This window comes from Bombina bombina, chromosome 11 (assembly GCF_027579735.1).
Source record: "Bombina bombina isolate aBomBom1 chromosome 11, aBomBom1.pri, whole genome shotgun sequence".
Lineage (NCBI taxonomy): Eukaryota > Metazoa > Chordata > Amphibia > Anura > Bombinatoridae > Bombina > Bombina bombina.
The window spans coordinates 122,210,029-122,231,743 of NC_069509.1; the positions used below are offsets into that span (position 1 = coordinate 122,210,029).

Sequence of the window (21,715 nt, forward strand, 5' to 3'; positions counted from 1 at the left end):
TAAGGGGTGGAAACTTAGAAAACAAACTACTACAAGCAGAAAGTAGATGGATTTTCTTAATGAATTCAGTCCAACCCTCAGGTCTTAACGAGAATAACAACTTCTCTTCTTTCTTGTAAAGATTGTAATTCACAATCCTACAGGACCCCAAGTGTGAGGTCAATACTCATAACCCTATAGGACCCCAATCTGGGAAATATTATACATCCATTGATCCGATTGGCTAAATCAATGCGAAGACTACTGTCAGTATCTGTCGAATCATTTATATATGTCAAGATCACATACCAATAGGGACTACCAAATATAAGACCTAACCATATACAGTAAAAATAACATATTCCTATAAAAAACTGATTACTACAACCATCAAAATGTAACATTACAATACCTGGTCACCAAAGCTAGTAAACACACACTGTCACAATCACTTCTAATAGAAATTCTTCAAACTAAGTTCAACTCGCTCGACTTAAGTAAAATTCACATAAAAATTGAAACTTTGCACTAAGTTTTATACTACACAATAGATACCATCACTTAATAATAAGGGTATCTATACTAAATCTTTTTAATTCTTAAGCTAACCTAACACAAACACAGTCACATAACTAGACTGATTCATACGTATTAAAACAAACACAAATATCCAGCTAGCACAAGTGCACCAGATTCTTTATTCTTGGATCTTTTGGTTGATTATTCACTTTTCTATAAATATTTTTTATTATTTTTTATTTACCACTATTTTGTCACAAGAAACACAATTTCTGACATCAGCACTGCACATTCATCTAGCAATTAATAATATAATGTTACATTATAAGATTTAGTTAACAGTAGTTATTCCATCAAAGCAAGTTAAAAACAAGGAAAACAGGATGACAATAATAATTTTATTGCCTCTGAAATAAATAAAAAAATAAATATTTGCTTTTACAAAACACATGTCCCAATAAACAACGTTATGGGAATGAATGTCACAATAGTTCAAAAACCGCGACTAGATGAAATGGTCTTTAATAATTGATTGACAGTTCTGATAGGAATACACCAATGTCCTGAAATGGATCGCAATGTATTAACAACACTATGCAGTCTCCACCAGTGATGATACGGGGATCCAATAGAAAGCATTGAGAATTATGACGTCATCAGAAGGGCGGGACCCAAAATCTTTTAAATAATCAGTCAGTGAGCGGCGCGCTCACCCTTTGAGAAAGCCGTTAGGGCGAAACATGTTAGGGACGTTAGGGAATTGGTGAGGAGTCCTGGAGCTCCTGTATTTTTTAGATGAGCCTTAGAATGCTATAGTAACAAACCTGCTCTAAGTTTATTTATACACTAGCCTTTGGGGGCCATTATTCTGGTTAAAATTTAACTATGTTGGTTCTTACACGCTCGATAATCGCCTAACAGACTTGATGCGCAAAATATACTAAATTTGTATATCTGGTTTTGGGGCAGAGCTGTGAGAGCCACTCGACACAGATATAGTTTTACCGGTAAACTGGGAACCAAATATTTGATACACAATACGGGCATATAACCTAATGATTACCGGTTAAATTACATCTACTCCATCGGCTATATACCGAGTGGTGTGGTTAGCAGTAACCCCAATTGAACCGGTCTAACCGGCAGTGCATGAGTGGGCTGTAATTAAACAGCTTTTGTGTTCGAGTGAGCTACACCTAAAACTCTCTACATAACCAGCAAACAGCTCTGTCACCCAATGGCAACAACCGCTACACTATAGTTACAAAGTTACATGCAAAGTGTGTCTTTATCAGTCATTTAAATTGTAACACAGCATACTCTAAACGAAACGACAGAACCGTACATGAGTAACAATAGTGTGTATGATATTTATTAATGAGAATTAACACTGCCTGGGAAACACGATATACAAGTGCACATTTATATCAATATAAAGATCACCTCTCTTATCCAATTGATAATAACGGTTACGTTATAACTATAGGTTTATATGCTGCTGATATGTGGACTATTAACCTATCATTTAATCTGACATTTAGAGTGAATGCATTGGGTTAAAACTGCTGACTACAGTACCATTAACTTCTTTAACAAGATTCAAGGTAATCTCATCACCCTATGTCAGCATAAAAAGCATACTATCCACCAGCAAACAGTATTAAGGTGATACAATAGAAATAGAACTGTATTAACCACAGGTTTAATTGTAATACACAGTAACTGTTGTGTATGACCAAGTAATGTCTTATCAAGATTAATACTATTTAAGACTATTTCAGAACAATTTACTCTGTTAGGTCCATTACACGGATATACACACAACTTTTACAGGACCTCTTGTTACAAGTGTGCATCAGGTTCATTTACTTGTTGCAACTATACTTTAGAAGGTTTCCAGTATAACCTAGAACCCCCCTGGCTAAAATCTACTTACAAAGAACAGGCTGACCACAGAGTCTTTAGCATCTAAGTGTGTTTTTAAATTTATTTCCAGTGTTTTATATTAAGTTTGACTCAATAAAAGTTATGTTTTAACGTGGAACACGCAAACTCACTAGACCATCAGTAACTCTATTTTGCCTAAAGGAACAAGTTCTCTCATACCATTTAGAACTATACCCTATATTAACCCCCAAGAGTGCTATACATGTAGTCTGTCGAGTTAGAGCCTATCTCTACCTAGTTTCACTTATATATTTACTGGTGCTACCCCTTTATAAGAAAAAATTATAACTGGTGCTTGTTCAAGTAATTCATTTATTATGTTCGTGTTGATCACCAACCATTTCCCATTACAGCCTGGGTCCATGAGTGGCCCATTTTTCATGTTTTCCTCTCCCCCAAGGCCCCCTGTTGCTGTATAGTTATTTTTCAGGAGGTCCAAGAGTGGCCTTTATATCTCTCTGGGGGCAGGTGTCATGTCTTTAAGTCAATATATTTTAATGGGGATGCTTTAAAACAGAAAACATGAGGTTGAAATGTATGGCATGATTATACCCGGTGACATTGAGTATATTAATGTTCTTCTTTTTTTTTACTTATATTATTTTCCCAGTGTTAATATAGTTATTTTCTGTACTTACATGTCATGCGAATTATTGCTTGAATTGTTAAATTACGCATTATACCTCAATAAAAAAAATAAAAATTAAAAAAAATTAGATAATATAAGTAAATTAGAAAGATGTTTAAAATTGCATTCTCTTTCTAAATCATAAAAGAAAAAATGTGGGTGTCATGTCCCTTTAACTTAACTACTAAAGGTTCAGAATTGGGGAGTACATACTTATATTGAGGAAATACTAAAATCAGAATTTCCCAGCTTGTCCACATTAAAGTGGCAACTTAAAATTTAATTAACATATTTTTTGCTATTGAATTTTCCTAGTTTTTGTAAAGATAAATGTAAAGCTACTCAACCCACTGAAAGTACAAACATTACAGTCTTCTATAGAGAAGTCAGTTAAATTAACTCTTCACTCTCTGGGGCATATCTATCAAGCTCCATATGGAGCCAGAAACACCAGTTATGAAGCAGCGGTCTAAAGATCGCTACTCCGTAACCTGTCCGCCTGCTCTGAGGAGGCGGACAGACATCGCCGAAATTCAACCCGATCGAATACGATCGGGTTGATTGACAGCCCTTGCTAGCGGCAGATTGGCTGTCATTCAACCCTATCGAATACGATCGGGTTGATTGACAGCCCCTGCTAGCGGCCGATTGGCTGTGAATCTGCAGGGGGCGGCGTTGCACCAGCAGATCACAAGAGCTGCTGGTGCAATGCTGAATATGGAGAGCATATTGCTCTCCGCATTCAGCGAGGTCTGTCGGACCTGATCCGCACTTTTGGATTTCTGTAATTTTTTACAGTGGAATTTAAACCTTGGGTACTAACGATATGGCTATGTCAATTCTCTATGCTAGTTCTATATATCTAAAGGATGACAAATAGCATTTTAGAATTAGTTCTTCTTAGATACAAAGGTAATATGTTCACAAAAAACGTACTATGCAATAACAAATATATTCTCTAGAGATTTGTTTGTGCTTAAACCATATCTATCCCCCAAAAGTTTTGTATCTGTTTTGTAAACATCATCCAATTATGACAGTTTTTAAAAACTTTGGGTTTCTCACTGAATTTATTTACATACCGCTTGTGCAGTCATAACACAAAATGGTTGTAAAAGCTTCCCTGGAATCCCCTTTGTTTATAAATAGCAGACATGCATGACTTTGCCATGGCTTTTTGGTAGTTGGAAGGCCGCTAATTGCAGCTGTGCACCACACTTCTAAAATTCCTGGCAGTAATGGGGTTAATTAGTTAGCTGGCAAGGGTAGTATCATTGTAGTGTAGGTATTACCCTCTCACCTCTGATCCCTCCCAAAAAGCCCCCCCCCCATCCTCCACTGCTTACCACCATCTTATGTACTGGCAGACTGTTAGTATTAAGTTTTAGGGCTTTTTTTAAATGTGTGTATATATATATATATATATATATATATATTATATTATATTTATTTATTGCAGTGTAGGTATCCCCCCTTACCCTACCACCTCCCTGAACAGCTTTCTAACCCCACCATGATCACAGCCATCTTAGGTACTAGCAGCTGTCTGTGTCACTGTCTGTATCGGTGATCATTCTTCATATGCACATGCGCCAGAGTGTTGGACGTAAGTACTACATCAACACAGTACGCTGAGCAAAGTACTGTGTGACATAGTACCTACGTCCATTTGGCACAATGAGTTAAGTATAGAGATGTTTCATGGAAACAATAATGAAAAAAATGTTGACTATAAACATGGAAAATGGTTGACTGTGATTGTGTCAAAATTTAAAAAGGGCTTATGTTTTTAACATTTAGATAATCGTCAAATAACATGTTGTGATGAAACCCTATATTAGTTGTTTAAATATTGGAAAAAGAAATAAGTGTAAAGTTTTAGTGTCTATAAAGCAATGAGAGCCGTCATGTTGTAAGATAGGTTTCCCTCTCTTCTGAGGCCAAATAACAACAGCGGTCTGTAATGTAGCAGAGTTAAATCTGGGTTCCGGACTTCCCCTTCTCAGAATTGGAAAGCACATCATTTTTAGAGATAAATTACAGAAAAAGGTGACAAAAAAATAAATAAAAGTATATTGCAAAGTTTTTTTTACTATATACAATTAAACATTTTTAGTACAATCTCAAGGTGTTTAAAGGGACAGTACAGTCCAAATTATAAGTTCATGATTCAGATAGAGCATGTCATTTTAAACATTTCCAATTTACTTCTATTATCAAAGTTGCTTGTTATCTGATGTTAAAGAGAACACCTACATCAATGCACTAATGGGAGCTAGCTGCTGATTGGCGCCTACACATATATAGCTCTTGTCATTGGCTCACCATATGTGTTAAACTAGCTCATATATACCTCTCGTCATTGGCTCACCATATGTGTTAAACTAGCTCCCAGTAGTGCATGGCTGCTCCTTAGCATACTCTTCAACAAGGGAAGTAAAGAAAAGGAAGCAAATTTGATAACAGAAGTAAGCTGAATGGTGTTATTAATATTATGTCCTGTGGTTTTTACAGAAAAGGTTCAAGAAGAAATTAAGACTTTCATTAAACCGGGACAGTTGCCTAAAGTGGATGATCGGAAGAACATGCCATATACTGATGCAGTGGTGCATGAAGTACAGAGATTTGCTAATATAGTTCCATTAAATTTATCCCATGTGACTACAAAAGATGTTCACTTCCGAGGGTATCACATCCCAAAGGTGAGATTACTGAATTCATTGAACAGCAAATTGCTTTCACATAGCAAAAAAATTAAAAAAGTAATTTAATTGTAAATGCTAAAAACAATTCCAGAACAGGAGTTTGAAATGGCTCAACAACGAAGGGGTTAATGCCCTGCTAATTTAGGTGTTAGATAGATACAAAAGCAACATTTTAGCGCCCCCACCTGACATTAAACCTGCTACAGCCAGTTGCTGTTTAGGTAGTGTATCATGTATTTGAGTTCTTTTCCGGATTTATTCCAATTCCACAGAAGAGCCCGTGATATAGTTCTGACTGCCTTTTTGTGGGATTCTATAATTCAAATAGATAGTGAAAGGTTTAGAGTTGTGCAGATATAAGCCCTTGCTCCTATATATCCCTGCACCCACCAGCAGGGAGGTGTTTGTGGATAAGAAACAAGAGATATATATAGGAGCGCTAACAGCTACAGGGTGAAAAGAATTGATGTTTGGTGAGAAACTAATTAATTAACTAAAATGTGTTCCTTGGTAAAAATAAAAAAATATATAAATCAATATTAAAAAATAAATCAATTTTGAAAAAGGAAGTGTATTTAATAAGCAATAAAACATACACAATTATAACATACACAATTATGTAGTGACCGGTCACTAAATATATAGCAAATAGTTAAAATGAATGTAAATTTTGATGCTAAAGTGCCTGGTTTTTAAAAATTTGATTAAAAACAGGGGCACTTTAATTCATCAAAATTTACATTTCATTCCTGTTGTGAAAAAAAACCTTACCTTTTAATCTTCACAGCAGCTCCAGCTTCCTCCACCCATTGCAAAGACTCTTCCTGGGTCTAAAATGAGGAATACGGCTTCCTCCAATCACAGCGTTGATTCAGACACTGATTCCCCCAGGGGAGAAGCTGTGATTGGAGGATGACCTATCCATCATTTCTGACATCAGAAATGGCTTGCGACGACCGGAGGAAGCTGGAGCTGCTGTGAAGATTAAAAGGTACGTTTTTTTTTTAACAACAGGAGTGAAATGTAAATTTTGATGAATTAAAGTGCCCCTGTTTTTAATAAAATTTTTAAAAACCGGGCACTTAAGCATCAAAATTTACATTCACTTTAAGATCAAAAGAAAGAAAATATCTAATTAGCCACGACCGCTTGGTAGTCCTTTTTAAAAGCAGCGTGATTAGTCTGTCTTAGGAAAGATCATACAGGCAATACAATGCAAGGGTCCGTGTATACGTACTCCAAATAGCTCTCTTAACGGTGTGTTAAATAAAACTATCAAATAACCCCTTTTTGAATGAATTCCTTGTATCCTTGGCTTGTTTACTTTAGGCAACTTACTTTGTAAAAGCTGCTTGGTTGCCGTTTTCACAGGTGTATAGTGGATAGTACTCCTGGTCCGTCACCGTCACTGCGTCGTCATGTGATTGTCGCTTAGCCAATCTGGAGTCCTGTAGGTTGGATTAGTGTCTATGTGCAGAGATTTTGAATCCTTTATCAATCCTTGTAATCCTTCACAGTTTATGTGATATTGAGTGAAACACCATCAACTCGTTTTGCCGTCGTTTTTTTTTTATCTCCATGTTTGCTTTAAATACTTGCTGCTCTTAGGTGATTGGTGGTTGCTTACCTCTTAATAATTAAAGGTGGACTACAGAGTTACATAGATATCACATATAAAAAATAGTGTATGCTCTTTCTAAATAGTGCTTAACATTTTTTCAAATAAATAGGACTTAACATTTTTACAGCAAACATAAAAATAAAAATGTATTTCTATTTCATTTATCGCCATTAACTCATTAATAACAAAATTAAAATTAGAGCTATTTCCATACCGTGCATAATATTTTCTTATACTTTAAAAGTGGATTAAGAACCGTCATGAACTCAATTCATATGGTAATATATATTCTTGTTTGAATGTCTTAGGGGACTAAAGTTGTACTATCAACTGACTATAGTGATAGTGAACATACATAGCTTTTCACAACAATAGTAATAAATCATATTATTGAGGATATCTTCTCATTCTAAAATGAATGGATTAAGGTCCCATTTGGAATTTAAACCTGATAGAATAGGGTTTGTATTTCATATATCATTTTTGCTTCTTGATGTAACAGTATTTTTTCAAAGTTCCCCCCTCTCCAATCTTTTTTTCACCTTGCACACCCCCAATATTTAAAATCTCTAGTGTTATTTTTGTGAATAGTTCTAAAATATTCATATAACCTTGTTTCTTGGTCACCTTTTTCAATGTTGTAAAGGTGTTCTCTTATTCTATTTCTGAGAGTTCTAGTGGTCTCTCCTAAATATTGCTTCTTGCAAGAACATTGTATTAACTCATACTCATTCTCGGATCTTAGGTGCTATGTATCTAATATAAATAGAAACTTAAATAGTGGTAAAGAATCCACTACACAGGATACATATATACAGCACTCTAAGTCCTGAGGTACATTGTGTTTGTATATAAATGTGTTCATCTATATTGTGGAGTGTTATATGTAAAATTTAAAACATAACAATTATTCACACTTGCTATTTCGCAAACATTCTTTGCAATTTCGTTTGTATTCATTTGTGTGCACATGTATTTAATGTTTTAATTGGTTTTTTATTATGTTGGATTAGTAAAATACATTTTTATCATACTCCAAGATAAACACATTTTTGAATAAACCCCTTTTAAACTTATATTTTAGCATTTTTTGCGCAATCAGGATTTATTTGTTTAATTTAAAAATGGGAAAACAACATAAAAACTGTCTTTCCAGCATCATGATATAATAATATTAGAAGGAAGACCTCGTATTCTTTCAATGAAGGAATCAGTAGGAGATGGAGAGTTCTAAAAAATGACTTCATGGAGCAAGTTTAAAGCAAGGTCCTCCAAAGTAATATTTTCGGAGATATTACCAGTGCCATGTGCTAACTCAGTAAGGCAGAAGGAGCTAAGGTCAGTTAATTCATGGTTAAAAACATGGTGTAAAAATTAGAGGTTTGACTTTTTAGAGCACTGGGCTGACTTTTCACTTGGGTACAATTTGTACAGTAAGGATGGATTGCAACTGAATGACATGGGTGCAGGTGTGTTGGGGGAAAGGATGGTAGCTTGTTTAGAGAATCTTTTAAACTAGGCAAAGGGGGAGGGTCAGTTAGAACACAATAGAACAGAGAGATCAGTCAGTGAATATGTCACTCCTATAATATCTGAAGGAAGGGATGACTTAAGAAATGTCACACTAGAAAGTATGGAGGAAAGCGCACCAAGTAGCAGCAGAAAGCACATGAAAATTAAATGTATGACAACAAATGCAAGAAGCATGACGAGTAAAATGGGGTAGCTGGAGCTCTTAGTTGCAGAAGAGAACTATGATGTTATCAGTATAACTGAAACTTGGTGGGATGATTCGCATGACTGGGCAGTTAACTTAGAGGGTTATACTTTATTTACAAGAGAAAGGAATAATAAAAGGGGTGGATGAATCTGCATGTATATTAAACCTAACCTTAAACCTACAATAAGGGAAGATATTTATGATGATACAGGTGACAATGTAGAGACCCTGTGGGTTGAAATAAATAGTGGAGGAAAAAATCCTAAAAAACTATTACTTGGAACATGCTACAAGCCCCCCAACATTAGTGCCATGGAGAAATCTCAACTACTTATGCAAATAGGTAAGGCTGCTAATTACAGTGCTGTAATTATGGGAGATTTTAACTACCCTGATATAAACTGGGCCAATAAAACTAGTAATTCAGCTAAGGGGGATAGATTTATAAATGTTCTCAGGGATAACTTCTTGTCGCAATTAATTTAGGAGCCAACTAGGAATAAAGCTATATTGGATTTTGTGCTATCAAACAATACAGATATAGGGGCCGAATTATCAAGCTCCGAATGGAACTTGATGCCCCTTGTTTCCGCTGCTCCACAACTTGTCTGCCTGCTCTGAGGCGGCGGACAGAAATAATTGGCCGCAAATCGATTGGCTGTGATTCTGCAGGGGGCGGTATTGCACAAGCAGTTCTGGTGAACTACTTGTGCAATGATAAATGCCAACAGTGCATACATCATATCATGAACGCTCGCACTTTGATAAATATGCTGCATAATATCAAACATAGAAGTAAAAGAACATTTAGGTAAAAGTGATCATAACATGGTCACATTTGAAATCTCTTTTCATAAGCAGTATCTTAAAGGTTTAACTAAAGCTTTTAATTTTAAGAAAGCAAAATTCAACGATCTAAGGAAATCATTAAATAACATAAACTGGGGGGGAGTGGCTTAGAGGCGGCCATGATCGGTCACATTTTATGAAGCTCCTGGGGCTAAACTTCTAATATATAAATAGCATCGAGATATAACTTTCATTTAACCCTATAATTATCGGATTTCACTTCTACTCATGTTGTGGATCTGAGATTTACCAAGATTTGCACATCAAACTCTCCAGGAGCTGAATTAGCCGATTACTTACGCAGGACACCACCTTATATTGGAGCTAGCAATCTCTTTCAATATCTACTCAAACTATACAGACACTGTCCTCCAGGATTGCGCTAAACTTCTGTTTTGTTCTTTTTGAAGGAGTGTGGCCCGGAAAAAGGAGTATTGCACCCGATACCCCACACGGCTAAACTACTCAAATCAGGAGGCGGCCTGTATATTCCCATTTTGCCATCTTCCCAACCCCCCCCCCCCCCCCCCCCCCCTTGGTGAACTAAGGTTTTATGGGCCTATCTGTACACTGGACTCATTTAACAAGATGGAGGAATTTCAATTCAAAATTCTAGCCTTGCTGCGAGACATCGATCGCAAGATGGATGTGGGATTTGCCGGACTCAGAGCTGCCATCAGAGGAGACTACATTGCAGAGGACGTAAGTCAACTCCCACCATCTGAGCAGGACACAGCTATAACACCGGAGACTCACCCCACTATAGATCGGATACTACAATATAGCTCCGTAGAGCCTAAGAAGTCCGTGGGGCTAGTGGAGGCGAATGACAGCAGAGAAAGTCCAGACACTCACCACCCGCCTACCACACCCGCTCAGTTTCTACAACCGCGGCAAACAAGAGGGATAAACTTGGCGCTGCCTCCCGACCTCGAGAGACTCACAACTACGAGACACATGTCGCGCCCTCAGCTATCTACCCTAAGTGCAGAAACAGGTCGGCAACTTTCCTTCTCACCCCCGATGCCCTGTCTAGGAGATGCGGCCGACTCCTGGATGGGATATTGGGGATTCCCTCAAGGCCACATCGCAACTAGCCGGTCATCTGAATGGACAATGTGCTTGTCAGCTGCGCCCCCAAGACGGCTCGCTACAATGGTCAACCAAGATTTTTTCACAGCCTCAGTATATTGTAGAAATGGAGAATTGGTCCTATCCCGCAACTGGTCAGATCTAGTCAGAGATGGTATAGGCTAGTCACAATGGCGTCCCAAAGATGTATATTATCTCCGCACCTGATCCGGAACTTTTGATAATGTATACATCTCTCCCCTGGACCTATTGCTAATAACTAGATGCTCTTTATACAATATGAAATGTTAATATAGTCCCTCTTTGCTACATACTGTGTGTGCGCCTGTGTCCTGCCCCGGGTAGTGTCAGTTATACTCAGTTACAGACCCATGAGATCGCACAGGTATTGGAGACACATATACAGCCTCCCAACACATGTCGCAGATTTAAAGTTCCATTATTCCAGTTACTAACACTAGTTGCTTGCCCTAACAGCAGTTATAATCTCACCTAAAGCCAGAGGGCAGTAGGCTAGTATGTTTATATTCATTATTTGTTGTATATAGTATTATTCCCTCACAATTTGCTATCTCTGTATGCCTTATATATTCCTCTGTGATACCACACTTTAATGACTGGGCCAAAAAGCTCATATTGTACCTATTGCTATCTAGCGCCTACTACAGCGCAGGCAGTTCCTTCAGACAGGCACCACGAAGTGAAAATATACTTTGTCAATGGGTTCATGGTGTTTGCATGTGAACAGTTGATAATCTTGTACTTTAAAGAGCGTTAGTACATGCTAGATAATTATTGATTTTAAGTAGTTTGTGTCACTGTTTAGTTTCATCTACTTAGATACATAACAGCAGCTTTAGATGTCAAACAATTGTTTTAATCAGCCGTGCATGTTTTATTTTAACTGTTAACCTGTATTGCCAAGCTAGACACAGACAGCTACCCTTCCTAAACACAGCTTAAATACCAGTCAGATTACTGTTTTTGCTTATACTGCTTAAGTTAGACAGAGTTCTACTTTAAAGCTCCTTGATTCTAACCTAATATTACTCTGTATCATCTTGTTATCGTGACTGCATAACATATGAAACTAGTACTTAACTACTATCTGTTTGTTTGTTTAATATTTACCCCCCTAGAGATTTGATTAATGTTGAATATGCATATTACCCCTTACTTATAAGTCTTTACAAATTCATCATAGCTGAGATTAGAGAATATTTAGCTATTTACCAGCAAGTTTAACCTCTCCCGCTCCTTATATTCCAAACACATGTCCAGAGTACCTATCAGGTTTATCATTCCCATCTTTACACCAGCTACATCTAATGTGGAGAGACCTAATATGGCGCTGCCTCCCCTCTTCCCTCCCCCCCCCCTTCCCTGGGTCCTATACCCATTTTTCTTTAATACAAGCGGCTCTTGTCCGCTGCAATCTTTTTCCTCTCTCATCATACTCTTGTTAGTTATATCCCTCCACCAACATAGATACTTTGTATACTCCAAAAGTCCCAGTCTGCTATTTGATAAATACTTTCCCCACCACAAGTGGACATGTACATCTGTTAATACATTATCACTCTATATCCAATCTAGTTCACAGGGAGTGGTCCTTTTGGCCTATCCCTTCTTGAAATAGGGATATAACTTGGTCAATTTATATCTATAACACCTTCTATACCACTAAAATGAGACCCTATATTTACTCCTGAGCAATTCTACTTCTATACGCACCAGCTAATGAAGTTCTATGTGTGTGTTAAGTACAAGATAATAACTATTATACCATTGTCTAAGACTTATTGTTTACCTTTTGTTTTTGTAATTTCTCTGCGCATACCCATGTGGAGTTGTATTACTTTATTTTCGTTTGTCTCAATAAAAAAATATTTATAAAAAAAAAAAAAAAAAAAATAACATAAACTGGGACAAAGTATTTTGTAATAAAAATACAGAGGATAAATCGATAACATTTAAAACTTTGTTAAATAAATATACATATCAACATATACCATATGGTTATAAAAATAAAAATACAAAATTCAAGCCAATATGGCTAAATAAAAATGTGTTAAGAGAAATTAGGAAAAAAACGTAGAGCATTTAAATTATTCAAAGAAAATAGTACAGACTCAACATACCAAACTTATAAGGAATGTAACAAAGAATGCAAAAAGGCAATAAAATAAGCCATAATTGAACATGAAAGATTAATTGCAAAGGATTCTAAGTCTAACCCTAAAAGGTTCTTTAAGTACATAAATAGTAAAAAATCTAAGAAGGACAATATAGGTACATTAAAATGCGTGGAGGGTAGCATGATTAACAGTGACAGTGAGAAGGCTGAGATACTAAATCAGTTCTTTTCTTCAGTATACACAAGAGAGGAACCAATGGAAGATACTTTGGTACCAACTAGAACATGCCAGCCCTTACCATTAACTGGGTTATGTATAGAGGATATCAGGAAGAAAATCAATAATATTAAGGTAAATAAAACTCCAGGCCCAGATGGAATACACCCAAGGGTGTTACAGGAATTTAGCACTGTTATTGACAAACCACTACTCTTAATTTTTCAAGATTCATTATCCTCAGGCATAGTGCCCCAGGATTGGCGTAAAGCTGATGTGGTGCCACTCTTCAAAAAGGGAAGCTGGGATTATCCAGGAAGCTGTAGACCAGTTACAAAATTCACAAGAGGTACAGCATACAGGATTGAAAAAACGTTTGAAAAACCAGCAAAGGGAAAATATAGTTAAAACGTCCAATTTATTAGATGCACATTTATAAGTTTGCAAGGGCACAGCAACACAGACTTTACCACAGCTGATGCATTTCCTGCCTCAATCAGCACTTCATAGACCAGTTAGTCTGATATCAATAGTGGGAAAGTTATTTGAAGGGATTATATTGAATCATATTTGTGTAAACAAGAATATGAGTTCAAATCAGCATGGCTTTAGGAGAAATAGATCATGTCAAACTAATCTAATTAGATTCTACAAGGAAGTAAGTAAAAATATAGATAAAGGGGAATCAGTTGATGTGATATACTTAGACTTTGCAAAGGCGTTTGATACAGTGCCACAGATTAATGCACAAAATTAAGGGACTGGGAATAGCTGAAAATGTTAGCTCATGGATAAATAACTGAATTAAAGATAGGGAGAAATGAGTAGTAGGGAATGGACCATACTCAGATTGGACAAAGGTAATCAGTGGAGTCCCCCAGGGATCAGTACTGGGCCCTGTTCTTTTTAATATTTGTATTAATGACTTGGAGCAAGGATTAAATAGCGGCATCTCTATTTTTGCAGATGATACTACGTTAAGTAAGGTCATTAGGTTAGAGCAGGATGAACTTTCGTTACAAAGGGATCTGTAAAAATTAGAAGTATGGGCAGGTAAATGTAAAATGTGATTTAATACGGGAAAATGCAAGATTCTACATTTTGGAAGTAAAAATAAGCAGGCAATGTATAATTTAAATGGGACAAGACTTAGCCAAACAGAGGTGGAAAGGGATTTGGGAGTAGCAATGGATAACAAGCTAAAAATGGATGCACAATGCAGGGCAGCGCCTTTTAAGTCTAATACGATACTAGCATGTATTAAAAGAGGCATTGATTCAAGGGAGGAAAGCATAATTATGTCGCTAAATAAATCCCTGGTAAGACCTCACCTTGAGTATGGATTGCAGTTCTGGGGACCAATCACAAAAAAAGATATTGCAGAACTAGAAAAAGTTCAGAGAAGGGTCACAAAGCTAATAAGGGGAATGGAGAATTTAAGCTAGCCAAACTGGGTCTGTTTTGAGTGTTTTCCCTAGAAAAAAGTTGCTTGAGAGGTGACATGGTTACTTTATATAAATATTAGGGATGGGCGAATGTGTAAATCTCTGAATTTCGAATGTTAGAACGAATGTTATTACCGAAATTTGAATTATAAATCCGAATGTTGATAAGAACGAATTTTCTTAAAAATTCTATAATCGAATGCTATTTACAGTTTTCGAATGTCACTTTTGAATTCAAAATTTTATAATTATATCGAATATCCACATTCGAAATTTCGAATTTAACATTCTATTTAACAAATACTATTCAGAAGTTCAATAGTTCATGTGGTAGGGAGGGAATCTAGTAAATTGATACATAATAGATACAAATATATAATTTTGAATGTTTCTATATAGAATATTGCATAATTCGAATATTACATTTAAAGAAAGCATTAGAAATACTATTACAAATATAAATTCGAATTTTTCGAAAATAATATTTTCGAATGTAATCGTAAAATTCAAAACTGAACATTCGAAAATCGATTCGTACGAACGAATGTGTTAAAATTCATTTCATTTTTAGAATGTTGCGAAACATTCGCCCATCCCTAATAAGTTCCTTGAAACAGTGTGTACTAATTAGTAAACAATCACCTAAAGCTGGCAGGCAGATGGAGCCATAGAGTTAGCTAGTGCAGGTCTTTAGTAATAAGCCTTGGCTGAGATGGAAGCCACAGGATTAGAAACCCAGAGACCAGGGATCAATCCCGGGCACAGGTGTGACAGTTATCCTGACATTTTGATTTGCTGGTGGGCTGTTGGTGGGATAGGAGTTAAAGAATACTGTACACTGTATTATGGAGTTTTGAAAGAAAAATAATGGGAGAAAAAAGTACTAGAAATTAGGGGACATTACAATTGTAAAGGTTTACTGTAAACATAACCCTAAATAAAATACACGTTATAGTAGAAAGAAACACAGATTAAATAGTGAGGGAATAATGCACCAAATCTAACAATATAAATGTTATGGACTGCATGGCCCATAGTTATCAAGGTCTGGCGGACCTGATCCGACACTGCGGATCAGGTCCGCCAGACCTAGCTGAATACGGCGAGCAATACGCTCGCCGTATTCAGCATTGCACCAGCAGCTCACAAGAGCTGCTGGTGCAACGCCGCCCCCTGCAGACTCACGGCCAATGAGCCGCCAGCAGGGGGGTGTCAATCAACCCGATCGTACTCGATGTGAGTCCGCCTGCTCAGAGCAGACGGACAGGTTATGGAGCAGCGGTCTTTGTGACCGCTGCTTCATAACTGCTGTTTCTGGCGAGTCTGATGACTCTCCAGAAACACGGGGCATCAAGCTCCATTCATATGCCCCTGTGTAACAACCCCCAGACAGTGGACAGACATGGCGAACATCTTTGACCCTGTCAGTCTGGAATCAGGATGCAGGAATACACTGCCCACATTTATGATTACACAAACTGCTGCTTGCTCAATGCCTCCTCCTGCCCTTGCCTGGCCATTGCTTGCGAACATGGGCTGTCAATCACCTTGGACAGAGAATTCAGAGGGAATTGAGAAACGCCTATTTAGAGTTGATGTAGTAGGTTAAGAAGTAGTGGTCTGATAACCACTGCTTCTTAACTATCGGCTGCAGGCTTGCACATGTGAATGTGCTCCAAAGCTGCATTCCGAGCTTCTTAAATGGAGCCATATCTCTATATTTAATTCTACTATTTCAGTAATAAAATTTTGTTTTATCTCCTTTAGGGCATTGAAGTGATTCCTATGCTTACCTCTGTGTTGTATGACAAAACTCAGTGGGATACTCCTTATAGGTTTAATCCTCATCACTTCTTGGATGCAGATGGGAAATTTGTTAAAAAGGACGCGTTCATACCTTTTTCTGCAGGTAGGCAGCATATGTATTACAAAACTAAATCACACCCTTTTCTACATAAACAAACCTCACCTACATTACAAAACTGATTATCCAGTATATTTAAGCCATGAGAGAGATTCTATTCCAGTTGAACGTTTATCATCACTTTTTTTTCTACATAATTTATCTCTTGGTATCTCAAGAAAAGTATATTGTAACCTTTTTGGCTCTGATATTATCACACCTGTAAAAGTCTGCAATTAACAGGCCAGCAGGCACTATAGGCAAAAACCAGGCCATCAGATACAGAGATGCACATCCTGTATGAGGCTTGTATATCTACTGTAACTATCAAACTGTATTTAAATAGTGCAAAGTAAGATGCTTGCCCTGTAACAGGTGTGTACCTGACTCTCAAACTGTATTTAAACGGTGCAAAGTCAGATGCTTGCCCGGTTAGAGGTGTGTATCTGACTCTCAAACTGTATTTAAACGGTGCAAAGTGAGATGCTTGCCCGGTTAGAGGTGTGTATCCGACTCTCAAACTGTATTTAAATGGTGCAAAGTCAGATGCTTGCCCGGTTAGAGGTGTGTATCCGACTCTCAAACTGTATTTAAACGGTGCAAAGTAAGATGCTTGTCCGGTTAGAGGTGTGTATCCGACTCGTCTCAAACTGTATTTAAACGGTGCAAAGTCAGATGCTTCTACAACTCATGGTTATCTGATGTCAGACAAAATTCATTAATGATGAAATTATTGCATTCTTATGAGTTTAATAATTTTTTTTGTTAAAAACTGACCCCTTAGAATATCTTATTTATACAAGACTGAAATATAAATCTTTTTGAGTCCCGATGATGAAATGACAATCACTTTTAAGAGTTGTCTTGTAATTAGGGATGGGCAAATGTTTTGCAATATTTGAAAATTGAAACAAATTTTAACACAATTGTTCGTTCATTTCAAATTTTGAATGTTTGCACAACATTCTAACATTCGTTTTATGTAATAATCTTTCTAATGCTATCTTTAAATGTACTATTCTATTCAAATTTTTCTAATAATTCAATTCTAAAAATTTGAATCTATATATTTGTATTTCTAATGCTCTCTTTAAATGTCATATTCGAATTATGCAATATACAAAATAGAAACATTCAAATTTATAGATTTGTATCTATTATGTATCAATTTACTAAATTCCCTACCAGATGAACTATTGAACTACTGAATAGTTTTTGTTAAATCGAATGTTACATTTGAAATTTTGAATGTGGATATTCGATTTCATTATGAACATTCGAAAACAAAAGTAACATGTGATTACCGAATTTTAATGGATTTTCAATCTTATCAACATTCAGTTGTCCAAAACGAATGTACACAGGACTATTTGTTCTACCAAACAAATTGTACTTTAAGCACATTCGTCCATCCCTACTTGTAATACACCTTATCCACAATAAAATGCAATTGATGGTGGATATATCCTTGGACAGATGTCCTCTACTTCCCTAAATGAAGAGACCAAGATTTTTTTTATTATTATTATTAATAGTGTACATGTAAATGTGTCTTTTTGATGATATTGTACTGCTGTCCATTTGCAGGAAGAAGAGCATGTGTTGGAGAAAGTTTGGCCAAAATGGAGATTTTCTTATTTTTTACTGGTCTTCTCCAGAAGTTTACCTTCCATCCTCCACCAGGCATCTCAGAAGATGATCTCAGTCTGGATGCAGATATTGGTTTCGTCTTATGGCCCGTGCCATATAAGACTTGTGCTGTCTCCAACTACTAGCCTAGAGTTCTTACCAAAAAAGGACAATAAATACAAACATATAATAGTTAAAAAAAACATACATATATATGTAAGCCATCATTCATTTAATATAATGGTACAGCAGAGCTGAAGACAAAGTAATTTTAAACCGCTCAATTATTTAACAAAGAATGAAATTAAAGCTATCTATCCTTCTTCCAATTAACTTCTAACATTAACTTTTTATTCATATAAATGGTAATACTTTAGCTTATACAGAAACCTGAGCTAAAAATGTAACTTCTCACATATTGCTCTGTGAAATTTTAAAGGAGGTGGTTTCACAGAGCAATGTGTGAGAAGTTACATTTTTAGCTCAATGGTCATAAGCTAATGTATTACTGTGGTTACTACCAGTTCAGGAGTAATAAACCAATACAAGCATTGCTACCGGAGCACACAGGCAGGCATGGCTATCTGTTTAACGTGCTTAGGCCTAGTTTCTATTAAAGGGACATTGTACACTAGATTTTTCTTTACATAAATGTTTTGTAGATGATCCATTTATATAGCAGATCTGGGAGTGTTTTGTAACAATGTATAGTTTTGATTATTTTTTTAATAACATTGTGCTGATTTTCAGACTCTTAACTTAGCCCCAAAGTATCTAATAATGTAGACTGAAGTCTACAGATTCCCGCTTGCTCCTGTTTGTGTAATCTGTCTTTTCAAATTCATGGGAGGGGCACGTTTTTGCTCTTCCTGTTTTGCCAACCCCTTTCAATGTGTGTCCCAGCATAACCTCATCAAAAGTGCTAAACTGGGAGCTTTTAAGTAAGTTTTTAAAAAAGGTTTTATACTGTTTTTTTTATATAGGTATCTGTGCATATTCTTGTTTATAGTAGTGCCTATGACATGCAGTTATATGAAAATTGGAGTATACTGTCCCTTTAAGTTGGTAAAGTTTTGAAACTGGTGGTAACATAAACATTCTACATAGACTTTGGTCTAGTTTCCATTGTGGTGATAACGTTTGGAAACGGGTGGTTACATAAAAATTCTCCATAGTATCCATACTTTACCACCTCAATGGAAACTAGGCCTTTGATGGAGATAAATCCTTTTATCACCACTTTCCAAACTTTACTATATCAATGGAAACGTGGCCTGTGTTTGTATCTTTGCTCCTGTTCTGATTTTAACACAATAAAGTGCTGTTACTCAGTACTGCGCATTACCAGAACAGAACCAGCATCAGGAACCCAGTCATGTCAGATAGTGACTCCCTTGCAGTATGCACGCTAGTTAGGGAGTGAGGGATAATCCCTAGCTCTGTATTGAGGGAGCATTAGATATGTATCCAGAAGCAGTATTAAAACAGCAAGGTCTATGGAGAATTTTTATGTTATCACCATTTTCCAAACTTTACCATCTCAATTAAAACTGGGCCTTTCTCTGCAAAATGTGTAATACATGTGTACTGTAAAGTTTACCTCTATGTAATGCTTTATTTAAATAGTACAGGTAGAAAACCCTTTATCCAAACTGCTTGGGACTGGATCCATTCTAATAGCTGTCACCTGAGGAGGTGGAAAGAGAATGTCCTAAAAAGATAATGTCTTCAGCTACAATGTAACTGTACTAGGATAAATGATTATCTAGAACAAGCAGAGATCTTAGAACAAAAATTCAAAGATGGGGGTATAAAAAAAGATATTATCCCTAATGCAAAATAAGAAATAAAATTAAGAAAAAGAAAAACATTGTTAGAACATAAAAATAAGGGTGTGAAATAACCGGCAAATAATGTTATTATCAATGTCCCTTTATAAAATAATTATACTGACAATTTTAAGACCCTAAATGGTATCATGAGAAAACATTGGCATTTATTACTTAATGACCCTATAATTGGGAACAAGATTACCCCATACCCTTGGATTGTGTATAGGAAAGCCAGAAACTTGAAATCTTTCTTGGATCCAAGTGAGTTTAAAACAGACAAAGATATATGAAACAGGTAAACCTATTAGAAAAGGAACTTAGTGGCTTCTTTCCATGTTTTAGCTAAAAGTCATGTCAATTAATTAATAAAAGAAAAGAGTTTATTTCACAACAAACAGGATAGAATTTTCAGATAAAAGATATGATAAGATGCCAAGACAGGGGGGTAGTTTATCTCATTGAATGTTCGTGTAATAGTCAATATATAGGGGAAACAACGAGAATGCTACAAGAAAGGATATAGGAACATCTCTAGATTATAGAAAATGGCAAAACAAGAAACCTATACCAGCATTTTTTTAAAGAGGTACACAATATTCACCTCTCAGACTTCAAATTTTGGCCAATTAAAAAATGAAACAAAATTGGAGGGGGTAATTTTGAATTCAAATTTTTGAGAAAAGAAGCTAAATTAATGTATAAATTACAAACTCTACAACCAAAAGGTTTAAATTCTAAATTAGACATCTCTGCCTTCATATAGATAAATTATTGAGCAAATTGCATATATAAATAAATAAATAAATAAATAAATATAAATATATATATATATATATATATATATATATATATATATATATATATATATATATATATATATACACAAACACACTCTGTTACAACTTTGATTTTTAATGCTTGGTGAAATATATTTAATGTTCCAAAAATTCGTTGTAAATTGAATTAGAGCTACAGTATGAACTATAACAAAGAAAATTATTTGTTTTTTAATTAAACTGTGTATTTTATTTTATTGCGTTTTATTTCACTTTACTTATTATATTTTTATATAAATAATTTTATGTGAACACTTTATATATGTTCTACTAGAGTACAATCCAAATATCTATTGGAACAACAAAGACATAATATACATTTTGGGCCAGACTACAAGTGGAGCTCTAAAAATTGTTAGCATTGCTAGGAAGCATTGCGCTCACAAGTGCATTCTTCCATTGGCTCCTTTGCACATCGAAAGAGGTATGTGGTGCAGCAATGGGCAGCATTTTTAAATATACATGTATATTAATATTTACATATATATTTAAGTGTTAATATATGTATATACACATATTAACACATAAATATATATATGTATAATCATATTCATAAATATTCACATTGCGGTCTGTGGGAACACACAGTTGCCATAGACCACAATGTAAAGTCACTTTTCAGTGCCTTTTTTTCACCCTACTCCCAACAACTTTAA

General features: G+C 35.8%; 1 protein-coding gene across 2 annotated transcripts in view; it reads left to right on the forward strand.

The window, feature by feature from the left end:
- Positions 1-21,002, forward strand: part of LOC128642402 (cytochrome P450 2K1) — a 316,728-nt gene extending 295,726 nt beyond the window's left edge. For both annotated transcript variants that reach the window (XM_053695165.1, XM_053695166.1), the window contains 3 exons: positions 5,588-5,775; positions 16,627-16,768; positions 18,350-21,002. In XM_053695165.1, coding sequence (XP_053551140.1) covers positions 5,588-5,775; positions 16,627-16,768; positions 18,350-18,537 — 518 coding nt within the window. In that variant the 3' untranslated portion in view covers positions 18,538-21,002. The remainder of the gene's footprint in view (positions 1-5,587; positions 5,776-16,626; positions 16,769-18,349) is intronic.
- Positions 21,003-21,715: the final 713 nt, after the last annotated feature.